The sequence below is a fragment of the Rattus norvegicus genome, chromosome 1 (assembly GCF_036323735.1).
Source record: "Rattus norvegicus strain BN/NHsdMcwi chromosome 1, GRCr8, whole genome shotgun sequence".
Taxonomy (NCBI): Eukaryota; Metazoa; Chordata; class Mammalia; order Rodentia; family Muridae; genus Rattus; species Rattus norvegicus.
The window spans coordinates 7420563-7443256 of record NC_086019.1 but is presented as its reverse complement, the minus strand read 5'-3'; the positions used below and the strand labels follow the sequence as shown (position 1 = coordinate 7443256).

Sequence of the window (22694 nt, the reverse complement as noted above, 5' to 3'; positions counted from 1 at the left end):
ATCAACTAACCTGGGCCCATAGGGCTCACTGAGACAGAGCCACCAACCAGAGCACCAAGGTCCCCTACACATATGTAACAGATGTGTAGTTTGGCCTTCATGTGGGATCCCTAAAAGCAAGAGCAGGGGCTGTCTCTGATTCTACTGCCTGCCTTTGGATCCCTTTCCTTTAACTGGGCTGCCTAGTTTGGCCTCATTAGAAGATGCACCTAGTCCAGTTGTGTCTTGATATGCCAAGACTGGCTGATATTCATGGGATGCCTCTCCTTCCCTGAGGAGAGACAGAGTGGTATGGAGGAAGGTGAGGGGAGTGGGGGACTGGGAAGATACCAGGGAGGGGAAGCTTTGATCATGATGAAAAGTAAATGAATAAATTAATGAAAAAGACTCAATTTTTTAATTTTCCTGAGATGTTATCTTTAATTGATTATTAATTTATCGAAACTCATGATTACTTGATTACCTTTTTCTTCTGGAGTAATTATATCACTTCCTTTTGGCAGGTCAACCAAGCTCAGGATGATGATGTTAGCCTCTGCTTTATGTAACTTGGCACAGTTTTATGCCAATTTACCCCAGACTAGAGTCACCTGAAAGGAGGAATCCTCATCTGAGAAAAATGCCTCCACAATATAGGGCTTTCAGCAAGCCTATAGCACGTTTTCTTAATTAGTGATTAATGGGGGAGGGCCCAGTCTATTGTGAATGGTTCTATCCCTGGGCTGGTGGTCTTGGTTTCTATAAGTAAGCAGGCTGAGCAAGTGATTGAGAGCAAGGCAGTAAGCAACACCCCTGTATGATTTCTCTATCAGCTTCTGCCTCTAGGTTCCTGATCTTCTTAAATCCCTTCCCTCACATCTTTCAATGATGAACTGTTTATATGGAAGTATGAGTGAAACAAGCCCTTTCCTCTCCAAGTTGCTTTGTGCTATGGTGTTTGTTCACAGCAATAGTAACTAAGACAACCCCTAAGGCAGACAAATACCTTTGAGGGATTTTTTTTACACTAAATACCACAGACTCCTCTCTCCTTTTTCTAGCTAAAAATTTGTGATGGAACCATTTCTGCATACTCTGTCTTCTGCCTCAACCTTTCAACCCTGTACTCTCAACTTCTTGAACTCGACATACCCAAAAGTGTGTGTCATCTTTCTTTTAAAAACTGTGACCTTGAATTGAGCATGCTCAGAAATGAATTACACGACTGAGCATGCTCAGGAATGAATTACACGACTGAGCATGCTCAGAAATGAATTACACGACTGAGCATGCTCAGGAATGAATTACACGACTGAGCATGCTCAGGAATGTCCCCACACGTGACGCTGTTCCTTGTATGTGTGTAGGCTGTCAGAGTCAGCACCTGTGCCTTCTTTGCTTAACCGGGGCATTGTCTGGACACATCTCCTGAGCTCTCCTAACCTGTCTGCTTCAGGTGAGGCTTCAGGTGAGTCAAGGGAAAGGCAAGCAGGCCTGGTCATAGAGACAAGAGCTTAATGACAGTACATGTTGTCCTCCATCCATTTCTAGCTGGCCCTCAACACACTAGGTGTTTAAGATGATGCACTCCCTCATTTACATTTGCTTGCTTAAGGTGATTTAAGAGATTTTGAGATGCACTTTAAGAAAGTTCTAAAATACTTATTCCCCTCACACTGAAATGCACTACCACACAGTCTTATTTTTTTCCTAAAGTAGAATCTGATTTATTTCCTTTTATACCCCAACCTCAACTTTATGCCTAGATAGGAAACTTACAAGTTGGTCAAAGCAGAACTATGATACATTTGAACCATGCTGTGGAGTTTTGATCACAATAAAAAGTCGACATCATGACTCAGCTATTAAAAACAATGACTTCAATGAAATTCATAGGCAAATGGATGGAACTGGAAAATATCATCCTGAGTGAGGTAACTCAGTCACAAAAGAACACACATGGTATGCACTCACTGATAAGTGGATATTAGCCCAAAAGCTCTGATTACCCAAGACACAATCCATAGACCACATGAAGTTCAAGAAGAAGGATGACCAAAGTGTGGATGCTTAAGTCCTTTGTAGAAGGGGGAACAAAAATATTCATAGGAGGAAATACGGAGACAAAGTTTTGAGCAGAGACTGAAGGAAAGGTCATCTAGAGACTGCCCCACCTGGGGATCCAGCCCATATACATATAGCCACCAAACCCAGACAATATTGCTGATGCCAAGAAGTGCAGGCTGACAGGAGCCTGGCATAGCTGTCTCCTGAGGGGCTCTGCCAGAGCCTGACAAAAACAGAGGGAAATGAAGGACAGGGAGGTGGGAAGGGGTGGGTGGATGGGTGAGGGAGCACCCTCATAGAAGAAGGGGGTGGGATGTGGGTTTATGGATGGGAAACTGGTAAAGGGGATTACATTTGAAATGTAAATAAAAAAATATCCAAGAAAAAGGAACGTCAACATGGCTGAATACTAGGTTTGTTTTGTAGATTTTTTTTCCTCCATTATTTTCAGTAGCACTTTCCCAACAATAAAGCAATGTCTTAGTTAAGGTTTCACTGCTGTGAAGAGACACCGTGACCAAGGCAACTCTTAGAAAAGCAAACATTTCATTGGTGCTGGCTTACAGTTTCTGAGGTTTAGTCCATTATCATCAATTCGGGAAGCATGGCAGCAGACACAGTAGTGGAGGAATCAAAACATCTTGATCTGAAGGCAGCCAGGAGGAGACTGTGATTCCACACTGTGTAGAGCTTGAGCTAAAAAGCGACACACTTCCTCCAACAAGGCCAGACCACTCCAGTAAGACCACACCTCCTAATAGTGTCACTCTCTATGGCCAAGCATTGAAACACTTGAAACCATGGGGATCAAACATACTCAAACCACCACAAGCAATAAGAAAACAAAATAAAGACTTGAAGTCATCGTATCTGATCAAAAGTTGGATAGACTCCCACTGTCTCTGCAACACTGGCTTTCAGGTCCAAGGCACAGTCTCATCTATCTAACAAGGCCCCCTTGACAAAGGATCAAAGTACAGTGTGGATCTGTGTTTCTTAAAAGCTTCTTTAATTTGGGGTTAGCCTAGCACATGCCATATTGCATGACTAGCCTCTTACATGGAGAGGATGGTTAGGTCACTAACCCTACCCAACTGTTATACACACCGATCCTAACCTGGCCAAGCTTTTGTGCAATTTATACTCCAGAGAAACTGTGGTTTGGCATTCTTGTTGTGTTATCATACCAAGAAGTTTGTCATTAATAACTTAAATACTCTGGATCTAATATCATTAAAAATAGAAGCAAAAAACCCAGGATCCTAATTCTGTCAAGTGAGTCATGTCTTATTTTTGCCAACGACCCCCAGGGAACATGGCTAACTAAGGCTTATATCCTATAAGAGCCACGCATGAATTTCCTAATGGATCATGCAGAAAGGCGTGGAAATCTGTGGCTTGGGAGCAGCTTGTGAGTATTCTTGCTGTGGCCACTCCTTGCCAAGCAACAAAGCATTTTATTCATGGCCATTCCTTGCCAAGCACCAAAGCATTTTACTCATAACAGAACAGTCTTAAGAGCACAGGCAGAAAACAGTTAAGAAATACTAGCAAATCCCTTTATCTTAAGACTCTTTTTCCTTTTCACAAAAATGTCAATACACTTCTAAACGTGTTTTTTATAACTTACTAAATCTGTTCTTTGATGGTGTCATACATTGTCTTAGGGTTCCATTGCTGTGAAGGGACACCATGACCAAAGCATCTCTTATAAAGGCAAACATTTAACTAGGACTGGCCTAGAGTTCTAGAGGTTCAGTCCTTTATCATCATGGCAGGAAGCGTGGTGGTGTGCAGGCAGACATGGTGCTAGAGGAGCCAATAGTTCTACTTCTTGTTTCACAGGCGGCAGAGGGAGACCGTCTTCCCCAGGCAGCCAGAAAGAGGCCATCTTTCCCACTGAGTGAAGCCTGAGCATAGGAAGCCTCAAAGCCGACCTACAGTGACACACTTCCTTCAACAAGGCCACACCTCCTCCAATAAGGTCACATCTCCTAATAATGCCACTCCCCATGGGCCAAGCATTCAAACACTTGAGTGTATAGAGGCCAAACCTATTCAGGCCACCACATACATGTATGCAATACATTGTGATTACTCTCACCTCCCCAACATCTCTTGTTTCCCTTACCTCCATCAGTTTCTCCTCCTCCCTAACAACTCCATTTCTTATACATGCCTTTTGTTATTTTTGGTGAACCACTGAGTTTAACCAGACCCATCTATGTGACTGTGACTGTTGAACCGTCCATTGGAGCCTGGTGAGTTCACACAACTGAAGACAACAAATGCCATACCCCAGAACACACCAGGAACCATTAGTTCAGGTAAGTGCTAAGTCCATGCGATGTTCTCCATTCATGGTTGACTGCTCTCAGGCCATCTTGGGCAGTTCTGAGGCAGACAGCCACAGCAGCTGTGAGAGATGACTGCAATGGCTGTGTCATGCCCAGAAAATGCTATTTTGTGGCTCCCTTTTCTAACTTTCTACCCCCTCAGTGTTCCCTGGGCCTTAGAGGTATTGATATGAATGTTCTGTTTAGGACTTAGTACTTGGCTGTATTTATTGTCAGAACCTTAAAAAGCTATGGATCTCTACCTTCAGCACAGCTCATTGTAAAACGAAGCGTCTCTAAGTCTGAGATTATCAGCTCTCTATGGATACACACGTCCGTCTTGGGCAACCAAAAGCAAATTGGGGAGGGATAGATTTACTAGCTTTGACTTTCACATCGCTGTTCATCATCAAAGGGAGTCAGGACAGGAGCTTAAAACAGGGCAGAATCTGGAGGCAGATGCTGATGCAGAGGCCACGGAGGGATGTTGTTTACCGCCTGGCTCATCATGGCTCGCTCAGCTTGCTTTCTTGTACAACCCAAAACCACGAGCCCAGGGATGGCACAATGGGCTGGGTCCTCCCCAGTCAATCATTAATTTTAAAAAATGCCACACTGGCTTGCCTACAGCCTGATTTTATGGAGATGCTTACTCAATTGAGTCTCTCTCCTTTCTGAAGATACTAGTTTGTGTCAAATTCACATTAAATCAGCCAGTTTAGTATCTGCAGAGGTAAAATTTGGAATATATATATATATATATATATATATATATATATATATGAATGAACAGGTTTGGAAATTAAGGTTCAGTGAACGCATATTTACCTCATGCTATGGTCCCACTTACATGACAACTTTTTGCCTTTTTCTGTAATCTGTTCCCATTCACCCAATTTTTATACTTAATCTTAATCCCATCTGTTTTGTTTTTGTTTTTGTTTTTGTCTCTGGGAGTTTTTCAAAGACTCTTTCCCCCAACCCAGTGCCTTTTCTCCTCCACATTGGCCCAATTCCCACTCTTTGTCGGGGGTTCATGTCCTGCTGTTTTAATCACCTGCCACTAGGTGTGGAACTTGCGGCCTTACAGACTTTCATATTTGTATGTTGCCTGACTGTTCTTACTGCTTCCTCTCACTAGTATGGCTTCACACAGCCCATTCAACCTGGCATCATGAAAAAAATGACGTAACACTTCTTAGATTGGGTTATTTTAGGCAGCAAATTGGAGTACAATGGAAAATTTATCTTGGTTCTCTCATAAAATTGACATTCTATATCATCACCTAATTTTATATCTTCACCTCTTTCATGTGTTATGACTTGAATACAGATTTATCTTCAAAATTAGGAAAATACACGAGCGGATGCCATCCATCGTAAAAATAACATGTTTTCCAGATTAAATAAAGAACACTAGATTATATGATCCCAGAGTTAAAGACTTTCTACCTTATGTGTTTTAAAATAATGGTTCTGAAAATAAAAGTTCAAATACATTGAATATATTTGGGCAACATGTGCAAAAGCATAATGGATAAAATTAGGAATATTCTTACTGAAGGAAGCCTGTTGTAACCCCTGAGCCTTTAGTGACCTTTGGTGGAAACTCTGCAGCCGGGATGTTCAGGGTAAAGTTAAAGATTGAGACAGGAATAATCTAAACCCTGCTTAGGTTTAGCTCCTTTCTTCCATGGACTGTGTGTAGTACACAGCCACAGTACAAGTTCTATGCCTCGTTTCTCTATATGTGGCCACTCTACACCTCTGAAGGATTCACCTCTGTCCGGGGCTCTAAGTACTCAAGCGAAGTAGCTTTGTCAGTTCAGAAGAGATCTACAGACATCCTAACAGTCTTTCCTCTCAGTATAGAGGTGGACAAAATGAGCTCCAGAGAGGCCAAGAAGTCCTCTAAGGTAGCAGAGGTGCTCGTGGCACACAGGTCCTGGTCCCCTTTCTCAGCCTTTTGCCTTTTGTGTCCTGTCACTTGAACTGGGTCACTTGCAGTGCCCTATGCTTTCCTCCCAAGTCTCTGAGTTACTTTGCCTAGCTCATCATCAACAACTTTCCTGTAGCTTTTCAGTGGGAAGAAACATAACTCTGATTGATAACTGTTCTTAGAACAGAAATTTTACTTTGTTGTTTTTTTAATCACTGAATATTTTTATTAATTTATTTTGTATTAATGTATAACATTTTAACTCAATAACTTTTATTATTATTATTTAATCATTTTTTACAGTCCAGCCTTTATCCTCCTCCCAGTCCTCCCTTTGACTGTTCCCCATCCCATACCTCCTCCTCCTCCCCAGCCCCCATCTCCAGGAGGATGTCCCCACCCATCTGCCCCATCCCACCAGACCTCTAAACTCTCTGGGGCCTCCAGTCTCTCCAGGGTTAGGTGCATCTTCTCTGACTGAACCTAGACCCAGCAGTCCTCTGCTGTATATGTGTTGGGGGTCTCATATCAGCTGGTGTATGCTGCCTGGTTGGTGATCCAGTCTCTCAGAGATCTCAGGGGTTCAGGTTAGTTGAGACTGCTAATCTTCCTATGGGTTTGCCCTCCTCCTCAGCTTCTTCCATTTTTTCCCTAATTCAACCACAGGGATCAGCAGCTTCTGTTGGTTGGGTGTAAATATCTGAGTCTGACACTTTCAGCTGTTTGTTGGGTCTTTCAGAGGGCAGTCATGAAAGGGTCCTGTTTGTAAGCATACCATAGCATCAGTAATAGTGTCAGGCCTTGGGGCCTCTCCTTGAGATGGATTCCAAGGTCACTGGACCTCCTTTCCCTCAGGCTCCTTTCCATTTTTGTCCTGCAGTTCTTTCAGACAGGAACAATTCTGGGTCAGAGTTTTTGACCGAGGGATGGCAACACCATTCCTTCACTTGATGTCCTGTCTTTCTACTGGAGGTAGATTCTATGAGTTCCCTCTCCCCATTTCATCTAAGGTCCTCCCTTTGAGTTCTGAGAGTCTCTCACCAGGTCTCTTGTACATTCAAGAGACCTACTTCCTATTCAAGAGACCATCTCCTACTTCCCAAGGTTGCCTGTTTCCAAGCACAGTGGCACACAGGAATTTTACTTTTAAAAAATGGAATAATTTGGAGTTAACTTGTACAGTTTGGGTAGTATTTTTTTTCAATAAATGATAAGGAATAACTTGAAAATAATAAAATCAGTATTGATAGTGGCTTAGTAACCCTTTCTAAATAGAAAAAAGAGATATAACAAGGTAGACAAATTTCTTTTTTCTTTTTTTTAACTTTGACCACCTAACAAAACCGCAGTATTGGACATGAGAAACCATCCTTTCAGTTGTTGATGAAGGCTGTACAAGGGACCCCCAAACATTCAGCTTATTGTTGTTGCCCTTGGCTGCTTCCGCTCACAGAGGTAGAAGTTAAGTCACTATTGCTAAACACAACATGCACTTCAGAAACAGGGCCCAAAGACCCGTAATCTGTATGCAAGTGCCTACTCCCTGAGGAGTAGTTTTCAGGGTACTAGAAGGCACCATCCAAACTTCCAAAGGAGGGAGACAATCAGTGGTCCTACTCAGTTATGATTTCTATGAACCACATCAATGACCAGCAAGGCATATTAGCCCCAAGGGAGCAATAATCGCATGCTTACCTTGGTCCGAACCAACGACTCTCTAATCGATCTTAAGACCTGTTCAGCAAGAGGGTAACAAGGCTTGGCACTGGAAACTTGGTTAGTCCTTGCTAGTGAAGTCTTACTTACGTTATTACATGAAAAGAGTCTTGCTCAGCTTTATGCATTTCATAATGCTTTCAGGTTTCAGGGTTTGATACCAATACCAAATAAAACCAAGCTTCCACAGGTTGATTAGATCTAACTGAAGTCAAAATGTAAGTATCAGAATACTTGGGTTGGTCCTATAACTAGCAAAAGAGTTTTAGGGAAAATGGCATTGGAAGATGAATTTAGATTTATTCTTATGTTGTACTTAAGCATAATTCATACAGCTTTCTTCCACAAGACCAATTCCAGAATAATTTTCTCCCTTTCAATTTGCATTGGGTGAAGTGAAATAAGACAGAGTCACAAATACCTCCCAGATTTATGTGGATTACTCTGGATTCTTCCTATCATTGTGACACAAAAGCCCTGGTTGTCCTCATCAACACAGAACTCTACAGTCCTATTTTGCTAGTTGTCATAATGGAGCATGACGGTGCTAGCAGGATCAGGGAGAATAATTGGCAGTAACTGACTTTACCTCTGTTTCCAGAAAAGAGTTCCATGTAAAACAAATGTTTTTAGTAAAAATAAATGGAAATGAGTAGACAAAACACATTTATATTTAGTAGACTATTTCAGTCTAATGGTGAAGGGAAACTGTGTGGAGATAAGGCCTATGCTTACGTGGGCCTGAGTCCTGTTCCTAAATTTGTATATAATTTCATCAGTTCAGGTACTCAGAAAAGGTATCACAGTATAGTAAGAAGTATATTAGGACTAATGTCAGTGATAGAAAAGAAAAACCAAACCAAACCAACAAAAGTAATAGAAATGAAAGAGAATCAGGAGAGAGGCCCAGACTGCGATTCGGACTGGCCCTGTGAAAGGAGACTAGAACGGTGTGAGCAACCTCAGAGGAATCTGAGTGTAGATGCATTGCTTAGCCGGAAGGTCGATGTGGCCCACGGACCGAGCGGAGAGCAGGCCTGCACTAGGAAGAGTGCTAGCAGGCGTTTATCTTTTAGGGATATTTGTTATCTAATGAGTTCCAATTACACCTGGGCAAAGCACACTGAAAAAGATTCTGAATAGAAAATGTATTTACTTTTTGGTGACTAGTGCAAAGAAGAGTGTTTTTGTAAGTCACTCAGTTTAAGAGTAAGATAGAGTTCATTGACATGATTTGAAAATATTTCAAGAATTATGACAAGATTTAACAACCCCTCAACACACACACACACACACACACACACACACACACACACACACACACACACAGTGTTTTTCCCAAGTAAAAAGCCCATGCCCAAGAATTCCAAGGCTGGATGATGCCCTAGATTTTTGGGATAGCCTACACTGAAACAATTATTTCTTTTGAGCTATGTTTGTAGGTCATTACCAGTAGACAAATTTGTTAATGTTACAAAGTATTAGTGTCCTTTATTCAGCCCAATAAATCTAGCATATGGAATAACACTTAAAATGGATACCCACTTATATGGATAATGTGACTTTAGTATCTTTACTTCTAATGCTGAATATTCAGGGTCATGAATTGTCGCAAGTTTGTAAACTGCAATAGTTTACAACATCAGTGTTCTGGCTGATTGATTTCTTTCCCAGGACGGGTCATGTCAGGCTTCTGGTGTAACTCCTTGACTGAGTTCATATATTTGGGGTGATATGGAATGATTGATGTCTCCTTACAATTCACATTGAAATCTTCTGCTCACAGTGAGATGGTCCTTGAACACAGGGTTCCTTGGAAAACAAGTTTTGAACAGGTGGTAAAGATAATTCCTTCATGGTAGGCTCAGTGCCTCAGAAAAGATGTGAAGAGTTTTCATTTTCTCTTTCCCATGAGGGGCCATGTGAGAAGGAGGAAGAGGAGTGGTTTTTCTCCAGACTTCAGCTCTGCTGGTCTCTGATCTTGGACTTGCAGCCTCTAGAGCTATGACAAATAAATTCCTATAAATAAAGCCTTCCTGTCTGAGATAACATGTGGCGGCATGAGCTAAGTGCTGTTACGATGAGCTAAGTGTTAACGTGAGTCCTGTAAAATCGGAATTCCCACTCCAAGTGCAGAGAGAAGCCATCAGAACAGGGTCCGAGGCTAGGTAATTTCAGGAGCTGGGCCTCAGCTTGAGCATGGGTGTGTGGAGTGGCTTCAGAGCCGGGCTCAGCTCAACCATTTTGATCAGCCCCAGTGTGCATTTCAAGACAAGACAAAAAGCAGGTATTTCTGTGAGTACCTGAACACTTCTGTTTTTGAGTTTGCTTTTATTGGTAGCACTATTTGATATAATAAAATCTATTTTTGGTAACTCATCGATAGAATCAAAAAGATAAGAGAGTTACTTAGAAGTTGGGTCACTGATATAGTTGGACAAACTCCAAACTGGGCACCAGATTGTGTTGTTTACACATCCTTCCTCAGGTTATCTCATTGCCTGGTAGCTGGATTACAGCTCTAAATTGTACTGAACAGTTCAAAATTAACTCTCTCTTCTTTGCTGTAGGTTCTTTGACTTCTTCCAACCCCACGAGGAACTACTTCCACTTGCCATTAACGTCAACATTCCTTTACACCATGTACATCTCAGCGTCTTTACTCCTCCCTTGATATCTTTGTTCCCCTTGAAAAAAATCATGTGTTCAATTTTAAATGTTATGTTTTTATACTTTTTAATGAATGTTGTCTTTTAACACTTAAGCTCCCCAGTGGGACGTGGGGTAACAGTTCCCTCATTTTATTCCATCCGTATAGTTTTAAGATTACATGAGTCGACAGGGCTGATTCTTAAGGGCTTATTCTTACTTAAGTTTGTGTTCTTAATACATTAAAAGAATAATTGTCCTCAAGGTCTTTGTATTATAAAATACTAGACTACTTAGTTATTCCTATTACTATTAATCATTACTAATAACACAGGAACCACAACCTGTGACATCGTCTTGAAATAGCCAAAGAGTTCACTTTAGGTGGCATTTGAAGAGCCAAAGGTGCAGAAGTCACATGCTGAGCAAATGGGGACAAGAGCATTGTGCCTTGGTTTCTGATTCCAGGGAGAACAGAAAGGCTAAAGGAGACTCCAGAAGTTGCCTCTTTCTTTCTAGGTCTTATGCCACCAGAGATTTAGAGGTCAAAAGTGCTTTTTCCACACAAGCATTATCTTGTCTAAAACACAATCAACTTGCTACTTGTCCTGGTCTTTGTGCTGGCTAAGAAGACAGACAGAGGCAGGTAGGGAATAATAGCATTTCTAGGATATAAAATCTTACAGAGAATATGAAGGTCTGTTCAAACACTTTAATTACCTACTCCAATTGGCTAAATGTGTACTCTGCTTTTATGTTCAAAACACTTCAGATAACAAATACAAAACCCAACTTTAAAAAACAGGAAGCTAAAATTCCAAATTGAGGTCACTGTTCATCTTTCCCTGTACACTCTTCATTTTCCCTGCTGCTAAATGAACAGTAATGAAACATTGCTAATTAATTAGTGAATCTGAATTCATTCACCCCTCACAGTGTGGTGGTAATAACTCCAAAGATACCAGTACAATGCTATAACTTGCATATGAAATGTATTCCTTCAGGCTCAAATGTTTGAATACTTGGTCTCCATGTTGGGGGCAGGGGGACGGTTTTGGGTAATCATAGAACCTTTGGAGTTGAAGGTATTGCGTCATGGAGGAAGAGCTTTAGAGGGTTTCAATCTGACTCTCCCTTGGGACTGGCTGTGTGATTTTGCTTGGTGTCATACCAAGGCTGCTGATGCCAGAAGCTCTTGCTATCCTGGGCCCATGCACTCAGGAAGCTATGGCTTCTCTGCCATGGTGGGATGCTCCCTCTGAATGGATAGCCACATTATGCTTGCGTCCCTTAAATTGTTTCAATTTTTTTCAGTGATTTCCACAATTATAACAAACATTAGAGATAAAGCAAACTAAAAAGGGGAAAGGTTTATTTCAGCTCACAATTTTGGAGTCTTCAGTCCATGGTTAGCCTGTTACTTTGTAGCTGTGGTAAAGAGTCATATTGTGGGATCATGGTATAGCAAAATGTTCAACTCATGGGTGTCAGACAATTACGGAAAGAGGAGGAAATATATTCTACTCATGCCTTCAAGTGCAAGATCCTATTGACCCAAGACCCCTTACTAGATCAAAGGTTTTTACTACCATCCAATAGAACCAAGTTCAAAATTCAGCCTTTACTCATTGAACCTCTAAGCATAATATAAAGGGTCATATAAAAGAGATTAAGTCAAAGATTCGAGATGACAGAGTATCTTTGATGAATTTGGCAGGTCCTGACCTTAATGCACTCACAAATGACATTGTGATGGGGCATCGGAGAGAGATCAGACATAAAGAGGAAAAAGAAATTGTGAAAACAGACTCTGGTTAGCGTGATATGGCCCAAAGCTAAGCATTTCAGTAGTAACTAAAGATGGGGGAGACAGAGGAAGCTACTTTCCTACAGAGCATATTGGAGAATGGGAGATCTACTAGGGCCTTGATTTGACCCAAGTGAAACATTCCATAATTCTAGTTTTGAGAACATGATACAGTTTTTGAAGCCAACTCCTTTCATGGCTGTTATAGCAGACAACAATTAAATACAGGGCCTTGCATAGAAATTTGCTTCTTTTTTCTAAAAGTAAGAGGGTAACTTTTCTGTATGATCTGTGTATGACTGTGTGTGGTCACTTGTGTTGCCATTATGGGGTATTGCAAACTGCATGGTTAAACCACAGAACTGACTTACATATTGGAGGCTAGTAGCTCTATATCAAGGTTGGCCACATTGGTTATTCTTGTGGTCTCTTTAGTTTGTAGATAGTTGTCTTGTCTGTGTCTTGACTTCTTTCCCTAAGTACAGCCATTCTGTTGGTTCACATGGTTCAGGTCCATTTGAGATTATACCTAAATTGCTTCTTTTTAACTATCTTTAAAACACTAGGTTAGGAGACATTTTGAATTAAGCTCTGTAAGTAGACTAACCCAGATTTCTCAGGGAAACTTTTCCTTGACTTCAAAGTGTATTTGCCTGAGTCACTGATCTTACTTTATTCTCTTATTGTGCCCTGTTAGACGGCGAGTTCTTGGATACTTTGAAGTTGTATTTATTTGGATGTCAATGAAAGATGAATTTATTAATCCTTTAAAGTGCTTGGCAAACAAATTAAACTTTTGTATTTATCCACCATCATATATCTGAGTATTAGAACGTGGGTGTATCACATTTCTGGCCTACCTCAGGGATTTACAACTAAGAGTAAACAAACCATTATAGAACATGTTATTTTTAGAACAGGTGTTCTCAGTGTGTCCCTCTGGGGGCTGGAATGTTTCAGTTAGTAAAAATGCTTCTGGTCACAAATACGTGAGGATCTGAAGTCGGATCCTCCGCATTCAAGAAAAAAACACACTGCTGCATATCACAGATCCAGTTCTGGGGAGATAAGATAGGAGGATGAGTCAGCTGGACATTGAACCCTTGCAAGTCTGATGCAAATGAGTACAAGAAACAGGCAACAGTACAGACATTTGCATTTCCTTTCATCTTGGTTAACCTCTCGCCTTCTTTTCAGAAGTCAGAATCCATGGCTGATTAGTCCTTTCAGAGGAAAAGAGGTTTAAATAGACAGGGGAAATGAAAAGACTATCTTGTAGGAGCAGCAGTTTTAGAAAACATTTCTGGAGTAAGGACATAATGTACTATAGAACTTTACCTATGAGAAAGATTGAATGAGACCATCATACCTGCTTTTCAAAGAAGTGTTAGTTTAATCAGATGTGGAGGGTCCCTTTAGGTTTTACAGCAGGCAGGAAATGATCCACAAAAAGACAAAAATGAAACTCAGTTCAGATTTTTAGGTACTGGTGTTGGGCAAGTACTTTTAAAGTCTGACATCAGCTCATAAATTTTTGTCATATGTAAGCATCTCACAATTTTCAGGTAACAACTCAGCCTCATGGGTACATTAAAACTTAAGACCTCTTTACACCGAAGCTGTTTATAAAGTAAATATGGCGTTGTCTGTATTTTTTGTTGTTGACTTCCAAAGAATGCTTGAGATAAGGGTCTAGGGAGAATGACTGAGGAAAATGCAATCCCTATAGGAGTCAGGATTTAACCTGGTCCTAAGATAACCTAACACTTTGGCTATTGAAAGGACAAATGACATCTCTCACAAGGATGAATTTTATGGCCTAGAAGTAATGTTTAATCAAAGTTTTAGGGGGAAAGGGTCTGGAGAAGTAGAGCATAAATTCTGGAAGATGTGGGCAGAGTCTGTCTTATCAGAGAGCAGTGGATCACCAGGTTGTAAACTCCATCTATTCCCGGCATTCCAGGAGAAGGACAAGCTAAACATTTCTTTCCTTTGATGAACATCTGTGAGTTTAACTTTCCTGGCTTCTCCAGTGCTAATCTATGTGTACAAGCACTTTTTACCTTCTACATAATGACATGCTATTAGTTACATCATCAGATGACCAAGACTTAAACAACCCACACTTAGTAAACATTTAAGACCTATAATAAATATTTAGTGAACTACAGTATAATAGCAAATAGAATTATTTGCTATGTCGAAACTTAGTGCTTCTTCTTGGAATAGTAAAAATAATGCTCTTGGAAACGCTGTATGTGCAGTTTTAAATGTCAAAAGTAAAAAATAACCAGAATACACGAAAAAGCAAATGGAATACTCACCAATTATATGCAAAGTTTGGGGAGGAAGGACCTAGGTCTTCTAACTTCCCTGGCTTTTTTTTTTTTTTTTTTTTTTTTTTTTTTTTTTTTTTTAGATAAATCTCATTACTTCTCATTCCTTCAATTCTATTAATTGCATGTACATCTCTTGAAAAATATTAAATTCAAATCTTCCTTCTTTTTTGTTTTAGCTTCCTCAATTATTCTGAAGGTCTGCTCAGAGTATGGAAAAGGCTTTAGTTAGCCATAGTTCTTGTCTAGTTTGAACTCTTCACAAATGACTGAAGTATGCTAATTGTTTTTGGAGTTGTTCAGATAGCCCAATGCTTATTTTACATGAGGAGGTCCAGAGACAGCCTGACCTATTCAGCAAAACCCAGAGTGCTAATAAAGTCAGAACTCAGGTGTTCTTCCTCCAAACTTAAGTTGTGTTGGATATATTCAAAAGAGTTAAACAATGAGGTCTGAGTTTGGGTCAGGAGAAACAAGGTGTAGAAATGACAATGAGATGTATTATAAGTCAAGCAGAAGCTGAAGTCTTGATTATACAATGCCTTAATTAGAAACGACTTGTGTAAATAATTGAGCTTAACAGGTACATAAATGTGTCTCCCACTCTGCTTTATAAAAAAATGAGATATATTATGTTGTAGCATAAGGATATTTGAGTAGTAACTATTAAAAGTATTTGGAATATTAGTAATCCTCCCTCCAACCATAACACTGTCCAACATTTATCTCAAGCCTCTACTGTGTACTATGTAATGCATTACAGCTGAGGATAAAATTCTAGCTTTCTGAGCTTAATTTCTGCAGGAAGATGGGAAAGAATTATAAAGTGAATACATCAGATTGCAGCAGAACTCCAGGGAGAGTTACAGGCAGAAGGGACAGCCAGTTAAAAGGCCTTGTGGAAGTGTGCTTGGCCATGTTTGAGGCACAGTAACATACATTCTGAGGATAGAGCATACAAGTGGGGATGTGGGAGGAGACAAGTCGAATCAGACAACGGAAGGCTGGATCATGTAGGGCCTTGTAGCCTTTATAAGAATTTAGGGTTCTCTTTAGTGAGTGGGAGGATTTTATACTGAGGTATGACATTATCTGATCATCTGCCATGCATCTTAAAACTAATGACTATTCTGGAAAAAGACTGTAGGAGGCTGTCACAATCCAGTGAACAATTAGGATGTCTGGGACAAAGTGGTAGCTGATACGATGATGAAAGGTAGTTGAGATATAAATGTATTTTGAGGGCTAACTTGACTGATGGATAGGTGTAAGGGATGAGAGAACAACTTATCAGAAAACTCCAGAGTTATGGGCTTGAGTAACAGGAGAATGTGGTGATGTCTAGTGAGATACAGAATATAGCCAGGTACTTTATTCGAAGACTAATATTTAACAAAACTTCGATAAAGACCATTTTAGTTTTTTAAAAGTTCACAGAGAAAGCTTTGGTGCTTAAAATGTTATAGTCCTTTATAATGGCACCTGCAGTGAATAATGTGAACATGAACACTGCGAAGGATTCTTGCTAAAGGTTTTTGTTCCTCATTCTAGAAAGAGCTAGCCTGCCATGTGCCTTGGCAGCACATTTTGATGTGTGTCTGGGCGATGCCAGCTTCACTGTCTCAATGCTTGTTAAAGGATGAAGGAGGATGAGAGAGGGAGGAGAGGAAGAAAACTGACCCAGAACTGTTCCTGTCTAAAAGAACTGCAGGGACAAAAATGGAGAGGAACCTGAGGGAAAGGAGGTCCAGAGACAGGCCCAAATTGGGATTCAGCTCAGGGGGAGGCTCTGACACTATTACTGATTTTATGGTGTGCTTACAGACAGGAGCCTAGCCTGGCTGTCCTCCGAGAGGCCCAACAAGCAGATGATGGAGTCAGACACAGATACTTAAATCCAACCAATGGACTGAGGTCGGGGACCCCTGTGGTTGAACTAGGGAAAGGCTGAGTGATGCCCTCAATCAGAACATCACTAAAAACTGTACTTGGAAACTTTTAGTGTACAGTGGCAGAAAACTCGAGTCTCGGTGCTTGGGCAGCTGCTGAGGTACGAAGAACAAGCACAGGAGTTTGTGATTCATGTAGACAATCGTGAAACTCTGAGACCCCCACCTACCTGTTGATGCAGAGCAAATCTTACACATACCACACCCCCTTACACACACACACACACACACACACACACACACACACACACACACACACAGAGAGAGAAAGAGAGAGAGAGAGAGAGAGAGAGAGAGAGAGAGAGAGAGAGAGAGAGAGAAACACACACAGCACACATCTGATGACTGGTGTCTAAAAACTGGATTTCAGATGGTCAGGGTAATAGTTTGATAAACATTCACAACATGCAATAATTTCACAATCAAGCCATCAATCACTTCATAGTTTTAGCAAATCTTTTACATTGGCAAAACTGAGTCTAAATTCATGAAAGTTTTGCATTTACAAATGAACAGTGGAAATTTACTTTCCTTTTTGCTGTGACCACATAAGGGAATCCAAGGAAGGAAGGCTCAGAGTGCATAGTCCACCATGACCAGAAGCAGATATCACCTTCAAAAGTCTGCCTTCAGTGATCCATTTGTGATATTTGGGGTTCTACAATGTCCCCCAAACATTGTTACCATCTGCTTAAACTAATGAGCTGGGAGTTGGGGGCAGTTTATGCTCGTCATAAGTTACTTAAACTAGGTATGATCAACTAAACTGCTTTTTAGCACAGTATTCTGAATATTTCATTATCAGTGATTAAAAAAGACTCTCAATCCTCCCTGCCTCCACCCTAAATATATTAGGAAATACTTTTATTTGGTGTAAATTGGGGGGTGGTAGTTATAAGTAAAATCTAGTGGGAAGAGGTCCTGGATACTGCTCAGTATTTTTTAACGTACAGTGGTGCTCAAGAATTATCTAACCCAGAATGTGGTAACACTGAGGTTGAGACTGACTTATACCCATTCCACAGTATGTTCCACAGCAATCTTACTTACAGTTTGCCAGTCCTGTCAGTACGGGAGTGCTGAAGAAGTACTCCTGGGCTGTACTGCTGGGGTAAGACAATGTCTCTCTGGGGGTGTATGCTTTGATGTTCGCCACTGCGGGAGCTGAAGGCTGTTTGTTTCTTTAGAAGCTGGCAAGGGCCAGATACCTAGAGCACTAATGAGTGCATAGAGTTAATTGTCTGATTTGCTTCATGCCTAAGAACTTCGTTGGAGCATTGCTTGGTCATCTTAACTATGTGCAAGCTAGCTCAGTTGACATAACAGCCTTGTAACTAACTGTGGCTGCCAGTTATCAATTGAGAGGCCTCAGATACAATATTTTCTACAACATGGGCATGATATTTTGATGACCATCTGTCTTATTTTCATCTCCAAGTAGCTGGTGATGCTAAGCCAAGAACGATAATCAATGACAGTGTGTGTGTAATACATAGAACATTAACAGAAAAAAAAAAAACCCACGAAATTGAGTTTCTAAAAATAAAATATTTTTTGCTGTACCCCCCTACCTTAAGAGAATTACCCTGAGAAGACTACCATGAACACTATTCTGGAATACATCATCCATAATTAAGAATAAATCAGTTATGTTAAGCACTTCTGGAAATGAACTTATCATTTAATAACACAAGGTGGAAATATGTTATTCAGCATGATTCGTTTACATTTTTCCTATATAACTCTGATCCAGGAGAGCAAATTTTAAGATTAAAACAGAAAACAAAACCTGAATAATTCCAACCACAGTTGATATCCCAACATAAATAGGGGAAATCCACAGGAAATCCACTCAATGGAGAGCTACACGTAAATCACGACTGCTGAGAAGCATTGGTCTTCCAGAGAGAGGAGCCCCAAATGGTTATCCAATACCACGCAGTACTGGCTATCAGTTAACCAGCCCTGGAAACATACAAGGGTGAGCAACACTGAACTGGACTCAGCAGGTCATACTTGTGTTCATCCATCTATATGTATTAACAATGGTTAGAGAGGAGGCGGCTGCGAATTTGGGAGTGGATTTGAACATGGATGGGTAGGACAGAGGTAACGGAGGGGAAATAATAAGAGATTTTAATTAAAACAAAACAAAAAGGTTCACAGCCGGGACACAAATAATTACTTTTCTTGTTCAGTAGCACGTTCCATGACCATAAGGAAGAAGCTTCCAGGTCAGTGGCCTGGAAGCCACTGATTTTTCCATGTTTTATGATTCAGGTAAGCAGTGTCTTCAGCAATAGGTTCTTACAGTCAAGTTCTATAGCATAAACAGGAGCACTGGCAATGGCCTATATCGTCAGGACGTGTGTGTAGGATCTCTATGGCCAACAACTGCAGAAGAGGTAACCAGGTCCTGTCCAGGGCTTTTGGTTATCTGTGGTACGTCAGAATCATTCTACTAAATGGATGTCAAACTTATTCTCACACTCACTAGTTAATGCATTTGAATCCTCATCAGAGAAACTTCCTTATGTGGTAGATGATTGACAGACTCACAACTGGTTCAGGTGCAGAGAATAACAGACTGCAGCATGCTCATCCTCAAAGAGGACATTTGTCACACCCCCCCCCCAAATGTCCAGGGATCAGAAAGAGGGGAGCATTGGCAATAGCCTGTAATGTCAGGAAGGCCTACAAGAGCGGGAGGCAGTGGGTGACTACAGGAAGCTCCTGGACACAGCAGGGAACTGCGTATATAAAATGGCATATTACGGTGGGAATTCTGACTGACTAAGTGCTACTAAACCTGAGTATGTCTGATAGTCACTCTGAGTAGAACTGTGGTCATTTGTTAACATTTTCATTCCCAAGACGGCATCTGCAAGTTCAGTAGACAGACAGCTCCAGCACACTGATTCTGGAAGGGTTAGCAAATGAAAGCAGAAGAGATGAAAGACATTTTTGTGTTTGGCCCTTAGAGGAGGTTTTCAGCTCATGACCAGTCACAACCTGTTAGATATCTATACGTAGCTGCTTTGTTATGAACTAGTATTGTTTATTAAGCATTAGTTCTACGTTGAGATTGTTACTGTTATTAAAGATGTGAAAGAGACCTTTGTGGAGGGATTTGAAATCCAGAGATCTGTGCATACTCAGCATATAAAAGACTGAGTCTACTTCCCAGAAGGACCAATTTCTAAAGGTTGTCCTTTACCTTAGGGTCACATAGAGAGAAACAGCAATGCTGCAGTAAACACAGTAGAGTTACTTGGATTTAAGCCAAGTTTGTGGAATGTTTATAATTTACATAGATAAATCTTCAGTCCTAGTAAATTCATCTGGAGTTACTTGAAAAGAAATTCCCCAAATATAAATACATTTAAACTGTAAGGCTTGGGCATTTCACTTATCCTGAGTGATTTACTAGCACGGTACCCATACTGTGATATTTTGGAGAAAGGAAACCAAAATTTCTTTTGTTTGCAGCCAAAATGTGGAAATTATGTATGTGTACTCATTAGTTCTGAAGTAAGAGAATTATCACAATTGTTTAGAATAACAAATGTAAATAAAATATGGATACTGTAGAACTGGCAACTTGATACTATCTGTTGAATCAATAAAAACTAAAGTTCATATGATCCAAAGCTTGGAAATTAAATAATCCACAATTTCATTTTTCACTAAAATATTTATTTGAGGTATCTTACTGAAATAAATAAGAGTAGTTTTTCTAATACTAATAAGTACAGATATCTATTTATGTTATTTTTTTAATTGAAGCATATCAGATTGCTTTTCCTAGAACATAGCACATGAAATATTAGGAAAAAGAAAAACCTCAACAATCGCACCCCTAAATTACACCTCTGAGGCTTCTGGACCTCAGCATGACACGATTTGGTGGAAGAAAAGCAGACATGAAGCCAGGGCCTGGACTCCTCTGTCTATTTGCTACATATCATAGCCAAGATTCCTCCTGAGCATTCGCTCCTTACCTTCACAACAGGAATGACTTTAATTATGTCCACTTCACAGGACGGTTGGGAAAATTAACTACATTAATACACAGAAAAGCTCTTCATGGATGTCAAAGAGCTGTAAAAATATTATGTTTAATCTCATATAAAAGAACCAATGCATATCTCCCTTCACTAAGGAATAAGCACCCAGAATGTGTCTTCCTCAGCTGAGCTGTCACCTATAAACCCGGATAGGAAAATGCACCTTAGCTTAAGCACCAAGCTCAATGGATGAAGGAGCTCCAGGGACTATTTCTAGTACAGCTTCCTGGGCAGTTAGGTAGGAGCTAATGAATCTCGAGAGTCACTTAAAACTTCAACAGCTAAAGGAAGGAAAACAAGAACATTTATATTTCAACACAGGGTTAGGATACAAGCTACTTCTTATTTTGTGATTTCAAAGTCATCTATGAAGTCTTCACAGAAGAGACAGTTTAACCACTTATAGTTCTATGCATGTGTGAACACAGCATTCTCTTGCAGTAAGATAAAATACTTAATGACAGAGTAACTGAAATGAATAAACTCTACTGTAAACTTAGATAATTACCGGCTAAAATGATTAGTTACAGGAACACAGGGAAAGAATTCAGTACAATGATGATTTTAAAAAAGCCCTATTTACAGATACATCATCTTAAAACACAAAAAGAACTCACTACAAAGATTAAAGAGATCATTGTAGGTAAATGTTAATACACTTAAAAACACTAACAATGACACGGCTTAAACATAATAGAAAAATGAGCTTTTCAGTATTTTGACGGCTAGTAACAAGACACAAAATAACCACCTAAGAATTTATGATCAGGAGCTGTACTACTTAAAGTTCCAAAGAGAGTGTTACAGTTTAAACTCATGCAAACAACTAGGTATCATAGTTTAGCGTCTTCTTAAAACACTACCGAGAAGAGAATGATGAATCATAAGCTAAAGATGCCAAAGGCCCTTTCAAAAATGTCATTTACACTGGCTGTGTAGGTCAGGTCATACAAAACTAGACTAATTTACCTTCTTTCTTATGTATTCTGTCTTGTTATAACAAACATCTATCTACTAATGAAAAATTATTTAATACCTTCTTTTTTAAATTCTCCTGCCTTATCAGTTATAGATATACATGTAGAACAAAAAGTAAATGTTTCAGTAGGAATGTAAAATTAAAATTCATTGTAAATGGTGTGAAATAGGTTTACTGAAAAGGAACCAATTGCCAATTATTACTAGGCTGGTGTATAACAAAATCAATTCATTAAAATAGTATCTACTAATGGTTACTGATCTTAACTTTGTAAGCTTGCTTTACATCTGTGAGAGCTAAGTCTGAACATCCGTGCAATGACGCGATGGCGCTTCATTCAAGCTCCTCACTCTCTTTGGTGAACAGGTCTGCCAGGTCAGCCACGGTCAGTGCAGAGGCTTCAGAATGCTTCCCAGACGAGCTGGTGTGGCTGCAAGATTTCCAGAGGCACAGGGAGAAGGCATGGCCAGGAGTTAGTGACTGTGTGTGTGACAATAAACGGAGGCACAAATCTACCATATGTAGTGGTCATCCCTGAGCCAGAAGTAGACAGTAATTGTTACATCTTGTCAAAACCAGTGAAAATGCCTAAATAATTCTGAAGCTTTGTCAGAAAATGCTTTCTATGAAGAATTAATAAAAAAAATCCAAACAAATAAAAAACAGAAAAAAAGACATCTGACAACTAGTGCCAAGCAGGTTCTAAACTCGCCGAAATTTAATATTATTTTAAGAAACTGAAATAAAAATCACTGATGTCTGCAGCATGTGACAATAAGAACAAAAACCCTTCAGGTTTAGATGAAAAGCCCTTGGGATGACTGGCACCTTTCCTGTTAGCGCAGAGTATGGAATTTCTGGTTTGAGAAT

The 22694-nt window shown here is 40.1% G+C and overlaps 1 protein-coding gene and 1 long non-coding RNA gene across 4 annotated transcripts in view; one reads left to right on the top strand and one right to left on the bottom strand.

Moving 5' to 3' along the window:
- Window positions 1-950: 950 nt before the first annotated feature.
- Window positions 951-10948, top strand: LOC102547024 (uncharacterized). Of its 2 annotated transcripts, none has more exons than XR_010062747.1 (3): window positions 951-1435; window positions 3892-4373; window positions 10608-10948. It is a non-coding gene; the product is annotated as an uncharacterized LOC102547024 (long non-coding RNA). The 2 variants fall into 2 exon arrangements; XR_589840.4 differs by having other exon boundaries at window positions 951-1447.
- Window positions 10949-20452: 9504 nt separating this feature from the next.
- The window catches only part of Shprh (SNF2 histone linker PHD RING helicase), a 73732-nt gene continuing 71490 nt past the window's right edge, over window positions 20453-22694 (bottom strand). The window contains exon 30 of one of the 2 annotated variants that reach the window (XM_006227639.4): window positions 20453-22254. In XM_006227639.4, coding sequence (XP_006227701.1) covers window positions 22158-22254 — 97 coding nt within the window. In that variant the 3' untranslated portion in view covers window positions 20453-22157. The remainder of the gene's footprint in view (window positions 22255-22694) is intronic. The other variant, NM_001107470.1, reaches the window with a different exon arrangement.